The sequence below is a fragment of the Falco naumanni genome, chromosome 3, assembly GCF_017639655.2.
Source record: "Falco naumanni isolate bFalNau1 chromosome 3, bFalNau1.pat, whole genome shotgun sequence".
Classification (NCBI taxonomy): domain Eukaryota; kingdom Metazoa; phylum Chordata; class Aves; order Falconiformes; family Falconidae; genus Falco; species Falco naumanni.
In genome coordinates this window covers 67,562,815-67,581,870 of record NC_054056.1, presented here as the reverse complement: position 1 = coordinate 67,581,870, position 19,056 = coordinate 67,562,815, and the positions used below count along the sequence as shown (strand labels likewise).

Genomic DNA, 19,056 nt, shown 5'->3' with positions numbered 1-19,056 from the left:
CAAACCCCCCGTTTCCTTTCAAAACATAAGCATGGCGTTTTGCGTTGTTTTCTAAGGGGGCGGGGGGAAGCAGAGAGTATTTTTCTTGCAAGTTCAAGTGTAAAGTAAGATGCTTTAAAATAAATTACGCACCATTTTGAATCTACACAAGATTGTCTAGGGGCCAACGCCTACAAATCCTCCCCTTATTATGTCCCAGGATGGAAGCTCTGATGCATGGACACAAAACAACTTTGCTCAGTGACCTGTAGGCGAGAGAAAATCCTTGCCAGCTCTGCAAATGACCCAGCACTGATACTTGCTTCTGTAACTGTTCACTCAGCAACACTCCCCATTCCGTTATGCACGCTGACATTTTTGGACCCGCGAATTGCAGCCCCGGCCAATCTTTTGAAAACATTTGGTGGTAAAATTCAAGCAGGTAGTTAGGGTAAAAAGAAAGAAAGAAAAAAAAAGAAAAAAATAAAAAAAACCACACCAACAAAAAATACACCAAAACCACAGCGGGGGCGGGGGGGCGGGGGGGCGGCGAAGCTAACCTGCTCAGCGGTAACAGTTGAGCGAAACTTGCTGAGCCGCCCGCACCCGGGTGGTGGCAGGGGCGTCCCACAGCCCCCGGGCTGGCACCGCTGGCGCCCCCGCAGCTCCTCGCTGCGTCGACCATCCCCTACCCAGCACAGCGGGGACGGGTCCGTCCTTCCCCCGCAAGTTCTCTCCTCGCCCCCCAAGCAACTGCAGTACGCCAAGTTGGTGGGTTGGAATTTATCCCCCCCCGCCCCAGCTGTTGGATTGCAGGGTGAATTGGCGTTGCCCGCTGCCTCGCTGCCCCCAGCGCCGGCTCTCTGGGGACCGAGGAGCGGCAGCACTATTCGCAGGCGGCGGCAATCCCCGGCCTTGCCGTGCCGTTCCCATTGGCCGTGCGGCCGACAGGGTGCGACGGGAGGCGGAGGGGGAGCTGCCAGCAGCAGGCAGGGAGGCAGGCAGGCAGGCACCGGGCGAGCGCATACACACACGCACGGCAGGCAGAGGCTGCTGGGGTATTGTTATCATTGTGCTTCAGCGGAGGGTTTTGCCTGCAGGGGGAGGGGTGGAGGGAGGAGAAGAAAGAGGGAGAGAGAAAGTGCGGGGCGAGCATGCAGCAGGGCTGGGGCCGGAGCAGCGGCGGTGCTGGCGTGCCCGGGCTGAGGCGCTAAGGGGAGCCGCCTGCCCGAGCTCGCTGGGAGGCACCGGCGGGAGGAGAGAGGCGGGCACGGTCCAGGCGTGGGGAAGGCAGCCAGCTGAGGGGAGCCGCCGCACCGGCCTCGCAGCAGCAGCGACTGCTTCTTTCTTATCACCCAGCCTTTTGTTCGCCCATCCTCCTCCTCCTCTTCCCTGCCCACCCTCTGCACCGCGGAGGGGGCTCGGCAGAGAGAAAAGCAGCCTGACCCAGAGCTGAGTTTCACCCATCCTCCGCCCCTCTCTCTCTCCGTCTCTCTTCCCCCGCTGCATCGCTGCCCATGAGCTAGAGCGGCAACCGGCTCCGGCAGGCGGGGGCAGACGCCGTCCGCAGCCCCCGGCAGCTGCCGCTGCCCGACTCTTCGCCGGTGCTCCTCTCGCCCCGCTCAGCGGGCTCCAGCCGCGCTCCGGAACTGCCGGGGGCCGCCCTGCCGCCGCCCCTCCTCGCCTCCATGTGCCGGGTAGCGGGAGCGCCGCCGCGGATCCTGCCGCCGCTGGCGCTGATGCTGCTGGCGGCCCTGCAGCAGGTAAGCACCGCCGGCGGGGAGCGGGGCCGGGCTGCGTCTCTTTGTTCCCCCTGCGGGCGGCGGTGCCCGGGGAAGGCGGGAGAACCGGGGGGGGAGGGAAGGCTCCGCCGCCGAGGTGGGGGTCTCGGGGAGGGGGCTAGGGGAGGGCTGCATTCGCCGCCGCCGCCTCCGCGCCCGGGTTGCCCCGGGGTGGCTCGTGGCCGCTCGCGCGGAGCCACCTGCTCGGGGACTGCCCCGCCGCTGGGCTGCGGGCGGGGGGGGGGGGGGGGGGGGGGGGGGGCTTGTGCCCCGGGCTGGCGGAGAGGGGAGAGGGGGGTTCCCGGGCCTCGAGGGGTGGCGGCGCCGCCGCTGAGGGGACGCAGGTTCCCGCCCTCGCTGCTGGGAGAGCAGGTGCCGGGGGAGGCTGCCCGGTATCCGCTCGGCTGGCAGAAGGACGGGACCTCGGCCCCACGGTGAGCGCGGGGGACGAAGTGTCGGAGTGCGGGGACGGAGCGGGCATCGCCCTCTGCGCCCCGCGTGGGAAGGGGGTGCCAGCGAGATGCCGGGCAGGGGGCAGCCCCCGCGCCCCTCCTCAGGCGGCTGGGGGCCCCTGCGGGCCGCGCCGTGGCTACCCCCGGCTCCCGTGCCCGCTAATCCCTTCCCGGGAAGAATTTAATCAGCCTCCGCCTGGGCGCCGGGCTTCCCCACCCCCTGCCGTTAACGGGAATTTCCACTGGGACTGGCTCGGGCTCCGAAGTGTTTAATTTATTATTATCAAAGTCCTGCTGCTGCCTCCCCCCGGCGGGCTCGCCGGGGCCGCCCGGGCTCGCTCCTCGCCCGCCGCGAGCGGCGGGGTCCCGGGCGGGCAGTCCGGGAGGCAGGGCAGCGCCGGCCGAGGCGCCCCGGGGCGGGGGGCTCTCTCCGTGCAGAAAGCGGGGATCTGCGGGCCGGCGCCCCTGCGAGGGGGCGTCTGGGGCGAGACGGGACTGACGGGACGCCGGGGGGGAGGAGGACGGGGAGATGACAAAATGGATCCCAGTTGGGGCAGCGAGGGCAGCGCCTGCGGGGCGGTGGTTGCGCTGGGTCCCCGCCGGCGGCGCGGGGCGTCCGGAGGGAGCGCGGAGCCGGGTGGTCCCCGAGCGGAGGCTGGGGGTAGGTGGGGAGCGCAGCGCGGCGGTGGGGTCCCCTCCCGCTTTGTGCTCGCTGAGCTCGTATCCGGCGCGACACCGGGGGTGGAGAGGGCGGTAAGTCCGAGGAACAGATGGCGCAGATCATCGCCTCTTAATGGTATTTACGGTCGGGGCATTTCTGGCGGGCCGGGGAGCGGGCTGAGGCGAGGCCGGCGGCGGGGCCGGGGGTCCGGGGCGGCCGCGGCGCCCTCCCGCCGTGCCTGCAGCGGCTGGCGCAGGGCAGGGGGAGGCGGCGGGCGCAGCCACTGTCCATGGTGCAGCGCACCCGCTGCCCCCGCCCGCGCCGCCGCAGCGGGGCAGGAGGAGCCCGCTCGTCCTCCCGGCTCCTCGTCCCCCTCTCTGACAGCCCGGCCCCTCACGGGGTCCCCGGGCGGCCGGGTCCTTCCCCGCGGTTTCTGAGCCACTCGCGGGGGTGATGACTTGCGCCAGGCGAGCGAGGTGCTGAAGCGCTGCTCCACGGCAGCCGGGCATTTTCCCTGGAGTCTGAAAAGGACACGGGGCGGGCTGGCTGGCGTGACACTGGAGTGTCCGGATGGGCATGAGCGTCTTATGAAAGCAGCCACCCTGTTCAGAAACTTGTGATGTGCCACTTACAGGCTGTTGGGTTGGGTTGGTGATTGTTTTTTTAAAATTATTATTTATGTACTGGTTGATTCTTGGTTCGGTTTGGGTTTTGCTTTTTTTTTTTTTTTTTTTTCCTGTAAATGGTAGTATCTCGGCAGATCTGTACATGCAGCTCGCTTGCTTTCTTTTTTTTTTTTTTTCCCCCAAGTCCTGCGCTGTTTATTATACATGCTTTCAGCTCAGTTTAGTCTTCCTATCTCAATAAATCTTTAAAGCACAAATTCTGCAGTAACCTTTTATTCCATCTTTTTTTCTACCCAGGGCAGGTTTGAAATTGAAGCACACGCTATGAATTAAGTACAGGAACTAGCTGTATTGCTTTTATGTATCACTCAGTGTCACTGGCACGATACGGTTGGGGAATTCAATTTCCCCCTTGTTTGGGTATCCATTAAATCAGGTTAGAGTTGCTTTTTAATAGTGTGTAACAAAATTGGAACTTGGGTATGAAATCAGATTTATAGACCTGTGTCTGTACAACACTTTCATTTTAAAATCTGCCCGCCCCCCCCCCCCCCCCCCCCCCCCCTTCTTTCATGCATACTGCAAAGAACCTTCACAAGCTAGGTGCAGTGCTAACTTCCCCCCCGCCCCATCATCATATGTACTACTTATGTTTTGTAGGAGGCTATCTGTACCGGGTTCTTTTGAAATGTTGAACCTTACTACTTAGTTTTTCATCTGTGCAACACAAGAGCTATTTACCCTTATTCTGGAGTTATTGATCGCTTCGTTATTCATCAGTGATGTAGAAAAGCCATCATAATGGAATTACTTGAAAGACTGTAACTGGAAGCAGGTTTTAAGGCAGATCTGTGGGTGCTGTTTGTGTACAGGAAATAAGGCTTTCGATTTTTGGCAATATGTACCCTGCATGAGATGGAGGAGAATGAAAACTGCACTTTATTTTGGCGGTTAACAGATCAGTATGAGTCTGGAAGTATTATGTGAAAGAAACTCAGAGAAGAGAGGATAAAGGGAGCAAGGCTTGGTTTTTGGGCCAAAACAACAGCTCCAGTTTTTGGAACTGGGGTAACAACAGGATTGAAAGAGGAATGGGAGAGCTAGCATGAGTTTACAGGAATGAAACTGCTGTTAATTAGAAATGAACTGGAAAGGGGAGCAGAAATTTCTTGCTCGAAAAGGGAATAATTTCTTTAAATGTATAAGATGATTGGATCACTCTGTGGCTGTTGTCAATTTCTAAATCATTAAGAAGTAAACAATACAACAGTTTTGGAGCCTTTCATGCCTGGGTGACTAGTGTGAATTCGAATTACGATGACAGAGGATGTAAGTTATTACCCTCCGCATGCTCTTTTGGTTGTGTTCCAGGTATTAGTGAATGTATCCAGGTGATAAAGCTACTACCCTAAATGACGCTCCTGTTAAGCTGTCTCTGCTGAGAATCCAGCAATGGCATTTCTTGCCAGCTGTACCCCTCTAGTACCCACCCCCTACAGTAGTTTCTGGCAGAATTGGGGTGAGGCATATTAATGTGGCTTTGTGTAGAAGTGGCAGTGAGATCTGTTGTGGGTGCATCTTCTGTCTCTCATAATGCAGCTGTGTCTTCAATTTTATTTTGTTTAAATCAGTCTACTTTAAGTCATACAGTAAATACATAATTGTATAAGCACAAATGTGAGTTTCAGTGTGTCTCCTTTTAACAAATCAGACTCCCAACATCATTAACTCCTTTGAGAGTCAATTGGATGCATTTTATAACATGTTTCATAAGACCCAGAACAGGGCAGTTATCTGAGTGGCTCAGCCTTTTTGGATTTAGATCTTCCTGTTCTGGTTTTGCTTTGTTTTCAAAGAATCTATCTGAAAAGTTAAATATGGCAGGATATTGCAGTAGAGCGCTCTCTAATCCTAGTCTGTCTGGTTTAGGTGATAGTGATGCCACTGACACATCCTCAAAATTCAGATAATTGCAGAACTGAGAATTGTGAAGAGACTGGTTTTTTGTGGGTTTTTTGGTTTTTTTTTGGTTTTTTTTTTGTTTAAACTGCTTTTTACATCTATTGTAGGACAGATAAGGTAGTGTAGATCGACAGTGAATTTTTGGAATGTAAATCGTTGGTTGACAAAATGGGAGATAATTTTGTGTATTAAACAAGTTCATATTATCTGAGCAGATATTGTAACAAGCTCAGAATTATATGTGGTGCTTATGTAACAAGGTATATATTCTTGTTTTGTCAATTTATGTATTTTCAATAAATGTTATGTGCTTTCTAGAAAGCCTTCTACTGCTGTCTCTCTTCATTGGTAATACTGCTAGGTAGGCATGCAGCCTAATGTGCTAGAAAGATGATTGTATACTTTTTTGATACCAGTTTTTGAAATATTGGCCAAAATGATCATATTTTTTAACTGCATCTAGTTAAGAATGTGTAATACAAAGTCTTCCCAACTACTGTTTTTCTTTCTGCTCCCAGAAGTTGAAGGAGCTCCCAGAAACATCACTGGAAGAGCCCTGTCATGCCCCATCTTAGTTTCATCGATGCTTTTATGTCAATAATTTCATTTGTTAGTTTTAATAACTGAGCACTGTAGCACATAAGACACTTTAATTGTGACAGAAGTGCATGTGTACATTTAAAAATAGCTTGAGGAAGCTGTGAGTAAAGTTATTTTTACTCAGTACAGACAGTCTTGTGTAAGGGACTTTTGATTGTGTGGTAAGGAGCAGGAACTGTTGAATGGCTTTTCTTGCCTGAGTAAGAGGATCATTTGCCAGTTAAACTCTCTTTCTGCCTCTCACTGTCTTTGTAAATGTTTTTTTTAGGTTAACAAAAACAGTTTAGAAAACTTGCAGTAGTTTTAGTAGTTCACCAGCACTCCCATTAGGATAAGAATTTAATTTCTTTGAAACAATGTACACATACAGAACACAAACCTGTCCCCTCAAGACTACACAACCTTTATTGGTCTCTGGCATTTTTATTTTAAATTGCTTTTTGTTGTAGAGCATAGGAAGAACCTTACTGAATAGTGGGTGTACTTTCACTAACCCAGTGGCTCTAGTTGTGCATAAGATGCAATGAGACATATCAGGGTGGAGCGTAATGAAAGCAGAATGAATACTTAACATCTCTTGCAATAGCGATGGTAGTTATGATAGCACTTCTCCTCACCTACCACTGAACTAAGATTTACTGGTTGGCCAGGTTAATACTGGCACATGTAGAGGTTCAGTCTTGAGAGGGGAAAAAAAGGTGGTGTACTTTATTGAAGAACGAGTTTTTGAAGGATTTGTATTTTGCTAAAGTGCTACATTTGTAGTTTGTGAGTGACCTGAGAGGGACCTTTTTCACCTGGGTGTTGGGCCATGCTGCTGTTCACCTGGAGAGATGTGTAACCAAGTCTGTGTGATTCATCATTTGATTTGATCCTGCAGTTCTCCCTGAAAGATCATGGGAGCTCTGTCTGAATAAAAAAGGGAAATAAGGCTTTCTATTTTTAAATGGCTTATGCAAACAGATACGGGATCAGCAGCTTCCAAGATGGAAGTTATATTGCTGCCAAATCTTTTCAATGTTTCACTTAAACTATTTGGTTTTAGTCAGTATTCGTGTATTTAATTAAATATCATGTTTCCAAAAGGCACGTTTATCCTCTCCTCTAGGCACTCCTTGACATATTTAAAAAATATATTTTTACTAACAGACTCCTCTAGGGACTGCTCCATTCCTTATAATTAGCATATAATTATCGCCCAGCAGCTGAAGACATAGTTAAAATTTTGTGATACTCCAAAAGAGTTCTTCCAGATAGGCCTTGCAAGGCCTTCCCTGAAGGTTGGGAAAATGCAGCATCCTCCTGTATGCATTAGAAACAGTCTTTGTGGGCAGAGATCTTCAACATGAGCAATACAATAGCTATTATCAAATCAGAGAGAGATAGTTTTCTGTCTTGGAGAAATGAGAATGTATAGTCAAACATAAGGCTGATTTTTTTTTTTTTAATATATATATTTATATTAAAAGTTTGACTTAGACTTACAAAATTTCATTTGCTTTTATTATTGCAGTTGAAATTTTAAGCTGTCCTCCCTGCGATAGGAGCTGTGGCCTGTCTGGATAACCACATGTCTTGGAAGATGCAGCGCTCCATATCCTCCTACTTGAGGGAAGGGGAAAGTCCAAGCTGGGTTATGGCATTGTGCTGAGTGGGAGGGATATACCAAATAAATGTGCAGTGTTTAATGAAGCAAATGAATGTGGTCTCTCAGTTGGGGTTAACAGAATAGGCTACGAACCCAGTTTGTGAGACTGTAATTTGTAAAGTTATCATGATCTGTGGTAACCAGTGGTGGTTTAAGGCAACTAATTTTAAACTAGACGATAGCACAAAATTTGGAGATTCTGTTATTTTGGGAAAGTGTTTGAAAGCTTTAACTATTGGTTTAAGAAGCTGGATTTTCTGATCTAAAATCTCCTGGTTCATGAAGTAGAGCACTAATTAGAAGTGAAGATGGCATAATGAAAGCCCTTTCTGGTGTAACTGAATGACCTCTGGGAGGATGTATCCTGGCACCCACTTTGGAAGCTTTTGGCTTCCAGAACAATTTGAATGAAAGGCACTTTTCTTTTTCTCCAGTTGCAATCTCCAGTTGAAAACAAATTGTACTTGACTACATTTGCTGGAGTACTGAGTACCGTGAGGGTATAAACTGTTGCAGCTTTCCTGGTATTGTAGCAAGTCAGAGAAAGAAAGAAAGAATTGCTGAATGTTTTCAAGTTTAGCATCTAAAGCATTTCAGAGATATGTCTAACATCCTGCAGAGCATCTTTCATTTGCCTTATGGTAGTAACTAGAATCTTGTCATAACATAAGACCTACCTTGAACAGCATATCCCACTGTGCCAGATGATGTATATACACAAAACTAAAAATGGATAGAACAATCCGTAGAGATACTTAAGTTGTGAATGAGTATTGGGTACCATCTTGGCCTTTAAATTAATGAAGAAACACCCAGTTAAACAGTCACAAATGTTTCTGTCCTCTGTGCTTAAGTTGAATATTGCTGTCATAATTGCAAATTAGTGTTGGTTATTAAGGAAGGAGAGCTCAAATACCCTATTCCTGCTCTGTCATACATATAATTGTCAGATGTTTTGAGCTTTGCACAACAATGCCCTGTGAATTGGCTGGACTTGGCGACTAGCAGCTGTACTATGTCCAATTATAACTGCATAGTATGGTATTTTCTCTGATACATACCGCTCTGTTTCTCATTTTAATACCTAGGCTTATTTTCCTATAGGAGTAAGCTACATTGAATATAAAAGAAAGCAGTCTTTCAAAAACATCTTCCCTTGCATTTTGGTACAATCAATATTAAGAAATGTGATGTTGTAGTACATGCAGATGCTAACAGTGGAAAGCAGAGGCTTTGATATTTCAGATTAATAGCTACTAATGAACTCCAGTGGTGTATGGCATATGCAGAGAGAAAAAGATCAGCCTTGTTTGAGAGCCCAATTCTGCAAATCTAGGATGCGTGTTGTGACACAAAATTACTTCTACAGTCATGTGGCGAGCTTCCATTTTTTAAATAGATGTTTCTTTACGGAATTTCGTTCTAGATGTGGCTGATTTCTAAAAAGTATGGACATTGCAAAGGGGTAATAGTCCAGAACTGCCAGCACTAGTGCAGCAATCCTGTGTGTCTTTATTCTTGTTTTAATTTACAGACCTTTCACAAGCATGAGGCCTATATTATTGGAAGACAAATGTAAAGATGTAATGTAAACACAAGTCCTTTAGATTTATGAAGTTGAGATTGTCAGCAGGAATACAACCTTGAAATCAAACCACTCAGATAGCTAGATATGAAACTAAAGTAACTGAGGAGCAGGGTATGAAAACTGCAGGCTTAACTGCCGTAAGTATATCGAAACAGCTAGTTCTTTTAATTGATTGAATAATAACTTTGACAGAAGACTTCTAATTTACATCATATTGCTTCATAATTGCAGTTTGCCTATTGCATTTAATCTGAGATCTACACTACTGAGTTTATATGCATGATCTGACACACTGTTTGACTCGGTGTTAGCTCCTTAGCATCTGGAGATGATAATGCTTATTACACTTTTGTAGTTAAAAATGACTAAATAAGCCATAAAGGCTGAGGAAAGCAGAATAGTTTTCCAGTAGTAACCCTATTTTGCTTTAGCAAAGTCTGTTAATACTTGAGAGGAGAATTTTCCAAGTGCTGAGCTTGTTCAAAGCTTTCTAACTCCATTAAGTAGGTTTTATATAGGTACAAGCTAAGGTAATTGCTTTCATCTTAAAAGATAGTTTTTTAAGTAGTGTCCTTCTGTAGATGAATGTACAAGTAATATTATCTTATGTTTGAAATAGTCTTGGGAATTGTACTAATTACACAAAGCCTGTAATTTACAATTATATGCCCCATAATCTTCACTAGCTTTCCCCTTTTGCCCCAGATAAGGGGATAAAAATATTTCAGCATCCTCTTTTGCTTAAAATGGTTTAAGTCTTGCAGTACTCTTAGGCTGAACTTGATATGACCCAGCGTGTCTGAAGCTACAACCTCTACTTAATTCAAAATGCTTAACATAGGGTGATTAAGAATTGCTGAAAATTTGAATTCTTCCTTCCCTTGTGTTTTTATTCTCAAACAATCTTTACAAAGGGCTGTTTTTCGAGAGCAGAGTACAGTCTTTTGTGTCCAGATAAAATTGATGACTGCAAATGAAAGAATGAAGAAGGCTCTCTATTCATGTCCCCCCAGCCTTTGTTTCAGTGGACATTGTTTCAGTTTATAAGAGCTGTTTAGTACATATAGATCTGGAAAAGCTGAAAGGTTCCCGGGCACATCAGTACAGACCTGCTAAAAATCCTGCTATCTCCTTAGCTGCCTGCCCAGGGTACCATGAAAGGCTCTCCACCCCACTCCATTTGCTTTGAGGTCACCTTTTGTACAGTAGTTTAAATTACGCTTACTATTTTTCTTGCAAATTATGGAAACCTTATCAAACCTGTGATTTGAGTTCTAAAGCTGAGGAAAGTGGCAACTGGAATCATAATTATTTTTTATTTACCGTTGTTTTATCTTAAAAACTCAGTGTGTAGATGAGCTTTTGGGGTTTAGCTACAGATCCAAGTTTCAGCTTTGCAGGTAACATAGTAGCTTAAACTGTTGGTTTATGTTTGCTTTCTCATTACATAAACATTTTAAAGTACATAAGTAATTGTACACAGGTGAGATACCGTGTAGTACTTAACTCACAATTAAATCCACATCACAGTTTAAGTTAACCTGACACTTGATAATTGCCTGTTCTTACTGGGTGCTTGCCTGGATAGTGTTTTAACTTAGGAGTTAGATAGTAAATTTTAGTATTTTTTTATTATTATTATTGGGGTTTTTTTTTGCTAGTGTCAGTGTTGAGTTGCTTAGTTAGGACCATGCTGGTGTAAGTGCAACAAATGCCTCCTCGTATTAGTGATAAAGTTATTCTGACAGGGTTTGGTATGCTGAGCTTGGCCATGTGTGTCAGTGGAGAGATTATACTTCTGCCCGATCTCCCTTCCCTGAGGAAACCGTTGTGGTCTGAGATGCTTCTGTCCCACCTCTGCTCTAATGCTCTCTTTCCCTGAGGTTACTGTGGTAAATGGGTATAATATAATCTCCTCTTCATGCATTTTTTTTCTTTTTCCTGTAGGGCTTGCTTTATCGAGGGTATGCTGATGTGCTTACGTGGCCTTGAGTAGGTCTGCTTGATGGAAGCCTATCTGGGAAAGTAAAAAGGGAAATCTAAGTCTTGATCAGGTTTAGGTATGCTATAGCAGCACAGCTGCTTACGCTGTCAAAAGACCATATACTACATCTAGGCATGCACATGAATGGGCCTTTCCTTGGCTTGTAGGTGTGTTTGAGATTGTGGGAGAACTCTTGCCATTTCCTGGATGTGTCTCAGCCCAGGCTGGCGTGGGAGCCGGCCTCTCTGCCTTTTTGCAGCGTGAAAGGGTTTTTTTACCTTGTATAGTCATTTAACCAGATGTAAGGTGGGCTAATGTCTTGTGCAGCACTAAAATGAAGCAAAAACAATCCACTGAAAAGAAATCTTAGTCCTTTGCACAGAAAATGGAATTATTTTTTTTTTTCAGCTAGACAATGAACTGTCCTGGAAACGGGCTTAGCTGTCAGAAATATTTTCTGAACATGGAACACTACAGAACAAACAAGTTTCCAAATGCTTTATTATATTTCTTAATAAAAAGACATTTATGCAACTCTTCAAGAATGTGATTTGAGGAGAAAATTTCTGAACAACTGAGAGAACAAACAGTTCTTCCCTTGTGCAAATTTAATAATATCCTTTTAACTTAACATCCCTTTGAAATAGAAGGAGATTGCATTGGAAATGTTTGGCTTTATATGGTATCTCTTTGAATGCTAAGGCAAATATAAGTTCTGCTAAGTTACTGCAAATGTAGCATTTTATCTTGGTTTACTTGTTCTGGTGCAGCCTCACATAGAAATACTCTAAATAAAGCATTTTAAATCAGCGGTTGAAGTAATTAGTCTCAAGTAATCTGGCTATGAAAAAGTTGCCACTGGGTTTTGTGCAACATTTATTTCCAGAGGAAGGAATGTTTTTGTTCCCCCTATGATTTTCCTTCAGTCTCGATGACTGCTTTAGTGGAAATGTTCAGTTGTCAGAAGAATTGAGATTGTGTATTATTTAGATCTTACCAGACAAGTGGGATTTGTTCCTTCCATTCCAGTTATCAGAAAGATTAACCCTTTGCCCTTGCGGTCCTAATTGCAGTCGTTCAGAAACAAAGATGCTGCTTGTACAAGACAGCAGCAAAATGGAGTATGTGCCAACTGGAATGTTTCTCTGGTGAATGATGGTTGTGAGTATTACATAAATTTTGTCTTGCATTTCAGGCACCAATAAAAGCAACCTGTGAAGATATGTCATGCAAGACCGGATTTTCTGAAGATGTTCACAGTGCAGTGGTGTCAAGGACTGTACATGGAGGACAGCCTCTTCTCAACGGTATGGTTAGAAAACATGTCTAGATATTATTTATTATTTTAATATATTTCTTCTGGTTGTAGCCATAACTCACTCTGGAGCATTTTTATCCTTAAACAGGGCACAAACTCTTTGCAGGACAGAACGTCAGCTGCTCTGTGATTATTCTTTGATTACTGTTATAGGACTTGGAAAATCTCTTGGCATTACCGGTAGCACATGCACCTCTGTTGACCATGATTTGAAAATGCTGAGCATTGTGAACCTTCCAGTGATTGTCCACGAATTCTCTTTCTCAGCACAGCATTCACGCTGATGTTTCTTATTACCACTGATGGTATGCATGCCGTCAGTCTATACTTAAAGCCTGTGTATGAATGATGAGTTGAAGAAAATTTCCCTTCTGCTTTACAACTCCCGTAGAAGTACTGCACTTACACCCAGTCCTAGCGCTCATATTAATGCAGAGATAGTTCCTTTACTGCTGTTTCCTGGCAACCTGGGGAGAGACACCTATGGAAGGCAAGACAGTGGGACAGGCAGCCCTCAGTGGGGTGACCACAGTATTGGGGGCTCTGTGAGGAGAGGCAGGACAGTGCCAGTGTTGTCTTGTGGACTGTGCTGCTCTCTCATCCTGGCACCTACCTGCATCTGAATGGCACAGTGCCCAGGCTGAGTACGACCAGCTCCCCAGCTCACAGCGTGCTTGGTGAGTGCGAGCCCTTGACTCTGCCAGGGATGCACTGCAGTCAGTACATCTGCCCCCAGGACCACCAGGTTGGGAATTCAGTTCATTGCTCTTTTTATGTCTCTCTTTATTAGGGATAGAGTAGTCATCTGTAGGACAGACACACACACACTCTGAATCTTTATTAGATTTTCCAGCTAGTTAAATTCCAGCATACAAGTTTGTGGAAGTAGAATATTTTTTTTAAATGTACATTAATTTGGCTGTTTTCTGAACTGCTAACAAAATTTATCTCCCCCCCCCCCCATCTGATTTGGAAATTGTGGAACTGACTAAGAACATCAGTTTTAGGTGGTTTCAAATACATTTTAAATAAGGACTAATTTAATTTAATTTGTTGTTTCTTTCACATATAAATGTGGTTACATAGATCAAGACATTTAAATGAAAAAAATTCTAATGAGTCTGCAAAACAAATGAAGTGAAAGCTGTAGTCTTGATTTTACATGCTGTATGTAGCAGTCTCACCCTAATTATATTTTACAGACCTGTTTTGTGCTTTTTTAGAAGTGTAATAGAAACTTGAATGCAGGATGAATTGATTAGCTTTAGTGTATTTAAACATGAGTTATTAAAGCTTTTTCTGTTCAATTTCAAGGAAGTACATTCTACCACCACAGACTTTTCTTTTATTAAAGGATAGCTTAGAAATTCATGTATTAAAGTAAACGTTCTGCCGGTTGAAAAAATAATAAAGAAGAAAGAGAATTTGCCTCACTTCCCCACTAAATGGGAGTTAATAGGTGACACTATTATAGACTCCTGCAGTAGCCTCCATTGGCATGGGGAACTCCTTTGGTAGGTGATGCACAAACCTGGAGAGAGGGGTAGAAACAAGGACAGAGCATAGCAGGTAAGTGCCTTCCAGAGGTGCTGCTTAGAAACCACCATGTGTTTGTTACTGGTTAATTATGCTGCCAGTTCATTTTAAAATGGAGATCACACCATTTTTGAGATCTGCCCTGTCTTGTGAAAGTTCTCTTTGCTCTTCATGCAATCCAGATCTTTTCTGCAATTTCTTCCCCCTTATTTTTCCTCCACATCCTAGAAACCACAGTGGACTGCCCACTAATTCTCTGTTGGCATTGCTCATGTATGATAATGTCTGACCAGACTTAACTGAGTCTGAACTAGTAACATAGGATGGCAGACTGACTTTCTTGTTGCTCATATTCACGCACTCCCTTTGCTTGCTTCTCAGAAGTGAGTGAAGCGTGACTATTGGTTTGTCCTTGGATGGTATTAAAACACATGGCATTTTAGGGAAGTAGGAATTGGAAAAACTGTATGAGGCATACAGTAGGTAGCACATCAGATCAGCTGGTTGAAAAATGACCTGGGGGAGTTTTTTTCCTACCACCATGTTCTCAGCTGAATTACTGCACTGGTTAATTCTTTTGAAAATTCTGACACGCTTAAAAGCATATAATTTGCTGGCTACACATAAACATACAGTCCATCATTGCATAGCTTTGACTTAAATTTAATTACACTGTCATTTTGAAATACTATTGTTGTCAAAAGCCTATTTTCTGGTTCTTAAACTGGATTTAGATGACGCTGCAAGTTAAGTATAGTTGCATGACATTCACTTCTTAGGGATAACCATGGGCCTGATTCTGAACTCAGTAGCCTTGCCTGTCTAACTATATAGAATCAATTAGGTTAAGACCTTTGAGATCATCGTGTCAAACCGTTAACCTAGCGCTGCAAAGTCCACCACTAAACCATGGCCCCAAGTGCCACATCTACACATCTCTTAAATACCTGCGGGGCTGGTGACCCAACCACCTCCCTGGGCAGCCTGTTCCAATGCTTGACAAGCCTCTCAGTGAAGACACTTTTCCTCATATCCAATCTAAACCTCCCCTGTCACAACTTGAGGCCATTTGCTGTTGTCCTACTGCTTGCTGCTTGGGAGAGGAGACTGACATCCACCTTGTTGGAACTTCCTTTCAGGTCGTTTCAGGTAGAGAGTGATAAGGTCTCCCCTCAGCCCCCTTTTCTCAAGGCTAAACACAACCCCAGCTCCCTCAGCCGCTCCTCATAATAAGACTTGTGCTCTAGACCCTTCACCAGCTTCGTTGTTTTTCTCTGGACACGCTGCAGCACCTCAATGTCTTTCCTGTAGTGAGGGGCCAAAAACTGAACCCAGCATTCGAGGTGCAGCTTCAGCAGTGCTGAGCACAGGGGGACAATCGCCTCCCTTGTTCTGCTGGCCCCACTGTTTTGGATACAAGCCAGGATGCCATTGGCCCTTTTGGCCACCTGAGCACACTGCTGCCTCATACTCGCCTGGCATTTGACCAGCACCCCCAGGTCCCTTCCCACTGGTGATCTTTCCAGTCACTCTTCCCCAAGCCTGTAGCATTGCATGGGGTTGTTGTGACCCAAGCGCAGGACCCAGTACTGCTGCTTGTTGAACCTCACACAAGTGGTCTTGAACAATGGATCAGCCTGTCTGGATCCCTCTGCAGAATCTTCCTGCCCTACAGCAGATCAACGCTTCTGGCCAACCTGGTGTCATCCGCAAACTTCCTGAGGGTGCCCTTGATGCCCTCGTCCAGGTCATTGTCAAAGATACTAAACAGGACTGGCCCCAGTACTGAGCCCTGGGGAACACCACTTGTGAGTGGCTGCCAACTGGACGGATCTCTGTTCACCAGCACTCTTTGAGCTCAGTCATTCATCCAGTTTTTAACCTAGAGAAGAGTACAGCCATCCAAGCCGTGAGCAGCCGGTTTCTCCAGGAGCATGCCATGGGAAACAGTGTCAAAGGCTTTTCTAAGATCCAGGTAGACAACAGCCACAGCCTTTGTCTCATCAACTGAGTGGGTCATGTTGTCACAGAAGGAGATCAGGTTAGTCAAGGAGGACGTGTGCTGACTGGGCCTGATCCCTGGTTGTCCTGTCCTTGCCGTGTGATGGCACTCAAGAGGATCTGCTCCATAACCTTCCCCAGTGCCGAGGTCAGAATGACAGGCTTGTAGTTGCCTGGACGCTCCTTCCGGCCCTTCTTTTACATGGGTGTCGCGTTTGCTAATCTCCAGTCAACTGGCACCTCCCCGGTCAGCCAGGGCTGCTGATAGATGGCTGAAAGTCGCTCAGTGAGCACTTCTGCCAGCTGCCTCAGGACCCTTGGGTGGGTCCCGTCCGGCCCCATAGGCTTGTGTCTAAGTGGCGTAGCAGGTCAGTGACCATTTCCCTTTGGATTATGAGAGCTTCATTCTTCTCCCCATCCCTGTGTTCCAGCTCAAGGGGCTGGGTACCTGAAGAACAACCAGTCCTACCGTTAAGGACTGAGGCAAAGGCCGCATTAGATAGCTCATCCTTTTTCTTATCCTTTGTCACTATGTTTCCCCTTGCATCCGTTAAAGAACAGAGGTCTTCTTTAGCCCTCCTTTTGTTGCTAATGTATTTCTAGAAGCATTTTTTATTGTCTTTAGTGGCAGTAGCCAGATGAAGTTCCAGTTGGGCTTTGACCCTTCTAATTTTTTCCCTGTATAATTTCACATCTTCTTTGTAGGTTCTTACGCTAGTATGAATCCAAAAGTGAAACACGCAGCTAGGTTTTCTTTATGGTTTATAAATGAAAGCTTTAATTTTGTTGTTTTGTGCATTGATCCCACACATACAGGCACTTTATGGTCCTCTCAAGTAGCTGCAGAATAATTTGAACCTCACTTGATGCTTTCTTGAGAAGTTACTTCTTAAAATACTGACCAAGAAAATGTTCACACATTTAATATCTTTTTGTTTATCTTACACAGTGGGGACGAGCCTCTGTTAAGGTCTTCGATTTCAATTTATTTAACCCAAACCTATATGAAATTATCATACGAGTTGTTGATCTGTGCCTTTCAGTTGTTACAGTAACATAGGATATCTGTTTTTAAAGTATTATTTCAAGAAATTTTTGCTTTGGAGTATGGGGCAGGGTTCCACCACGCACTACATGATACCATATGTTTTCTGAAGAGGTTTTGGTTTATTTCTGTATTTGGGTGATCCTTGTTTTTTAGGGGTGGTCAGACTTGGTCCTATTGCATTTAAAAAAAAAAGAAAGTCTTTCTAATTGATAGTGACTTTGGTCATTCATACAGCTAGGGTAGTATGTTAGTGTCTTCTAATTTCTTCTTCTGTGCATGGGGGCATGATGGGCCACTGCATGTTCAGTAGGTATCCACGTGTTCATTTCTCACAATATATGAACATTTGGTGGAGCAGTATATTCAGAATAACATAAATCAGAAAAGAGAAATCCCCCATATTTATTAATGTGGGTTGAGGGAAAGAAGGAGAAAGATACCTGTCCATGGTTTCAGGATGAGGAAACAGAAAATCCCTTTTAGGGAAAAGATGTTGTTGGTTGGGAAGGCACAAAAAAAGTTGGAAACTACTCTTCAGTGAGTCATGACTGAGCTGTGTAGGAGGTAGCCTGCAGCATATACTGTGTTCTGTTGCCTCCTTCTGTCACAGTGTCACTGGTGTCCTGTGCTCCTGTGTTCCTCTGGTATAGGCTTCACCACTCATAACTTGGAGGATCTACAAAGCTGATGTCTTAACGCTCTGGCTTGCACAAAGTCTGGCAGTTCTGATATCAAGATGCAGGAGGCTCAGGGCACTAGACACATATAATAAGCTAAAGTACTATAGTTCTAGTTTTGAATTTATTTGTAATGTTGTATATGCTGTTCCACTTGGTACCAGTCAGTTCAGTGAAATTACAGAGGCGCTTACCAAGGAACTAGGTGAGCTCAGAACTGCTGCCTTAATTTCTGTAAAGGGAAGAAAAAGAAAGTATTTTCTGAAACAGAATTAAAAGAAACTTCATGCACCTCAAGAAAGTGTCTTACTGATAAAACATTGGAGTTATTTGGGCCTCCGGTTCTTTTAGAATTTAATATACTTTAAAGTATTTTAGGACTTAAATGTTCCAACATTTAAAAAAAAGAAAAAAATGTATGCAAAGAACTCACCAGCCATCACCTAGTAAAGCAGGTATCTAACCCAGAATTATATGTATATAACTAAGAATGTATGACTTGTTTCTGGAAATAAAATGTGATTACTGTTTGGAGGTATATAACGTAGTATTCAGAGAAGAAGAGGTTACGTTGAAGAGTGAGTTCTGTTTAATATATTAAATGTCCTTGCTTGTGCTGGTTTTATAATGGTTTTGTAGTTCATTCAGGAAAAAAGTACTTGTGGCAGTTTGATACGTATGTCCAGCCTGTTTATCTACTCTTCATTCTATATCCTGCAAATTTTAAGATACAAATAATGCATTTCTGCTAAAATCATTCACCTAGGAAGGTTACTTGAATGGTTATTTGCAGAATCATATCATAAAGTTAGAGATTCTTACTCTGATCATTTATTTTAGCAGTTTCTTATCTTTCAGACTTTATTTTAGCACTGTCTGTCCTGTTACTAAATGCATGATTTTAGTTTTCTGCTAAGCAAATTCATTGTCTAGACAAGATTCTTAAATGTATCCTTCGAGTGTTGTGTAGCTATAAAATATTTCTAAACTCTTCGAGTTGCAGTGATAAAAAATATGTTTTGGTGTTGATCACTGGATAAGCAGTGATTATGGATGAGTAACAGTGCAGTTTCATGAGCCATTTAAGCTGGAGCGAGCTGACAGCATTGCCAAAAGAGGCATGCTTACGCCTTCTCCTCTCTTAGAGCCTGGTACCAAGTGTTCATGAAACCCTAAAATGAAGGGGTTAGCCAAT

The 19,056-nt window shown here is 45.0% G+C and overlaps 1 protein-coding gene across 2 annotated transcripts in view; it reads left to right on the top strand.

Moving 5' to 3' along the window:
* Positions 1–960: 960 nt before the first annotated feature.
* The window catches only part of CDH2 (cadherin 2), a 120,241-nt gene continuing 102,145 nt past the window's right edge, over positions 961–19,056 (top strand). Inside the window, exons 1-2 of one of the 2 annotated variants that reach the window (XM_040587537.1) lie at positions 961–1,742; positions 12,477–12,588. In XM_040587537.1, the coding sequence (XP_040443471.1) occupies positions 1,668–1,742; positions 12,477–12,588 (187 nt within the window). In that variant the 5' untranslated portion in view covers positions 961–1,667. Of the gene's footprint in view, positions 1,743–2,096; positions 2,195–12,476; positions 12,589–19,056 lie in introns of those variants that run through there. The other variant, XM_040587538.1, reaches the window with a different exon arrangement.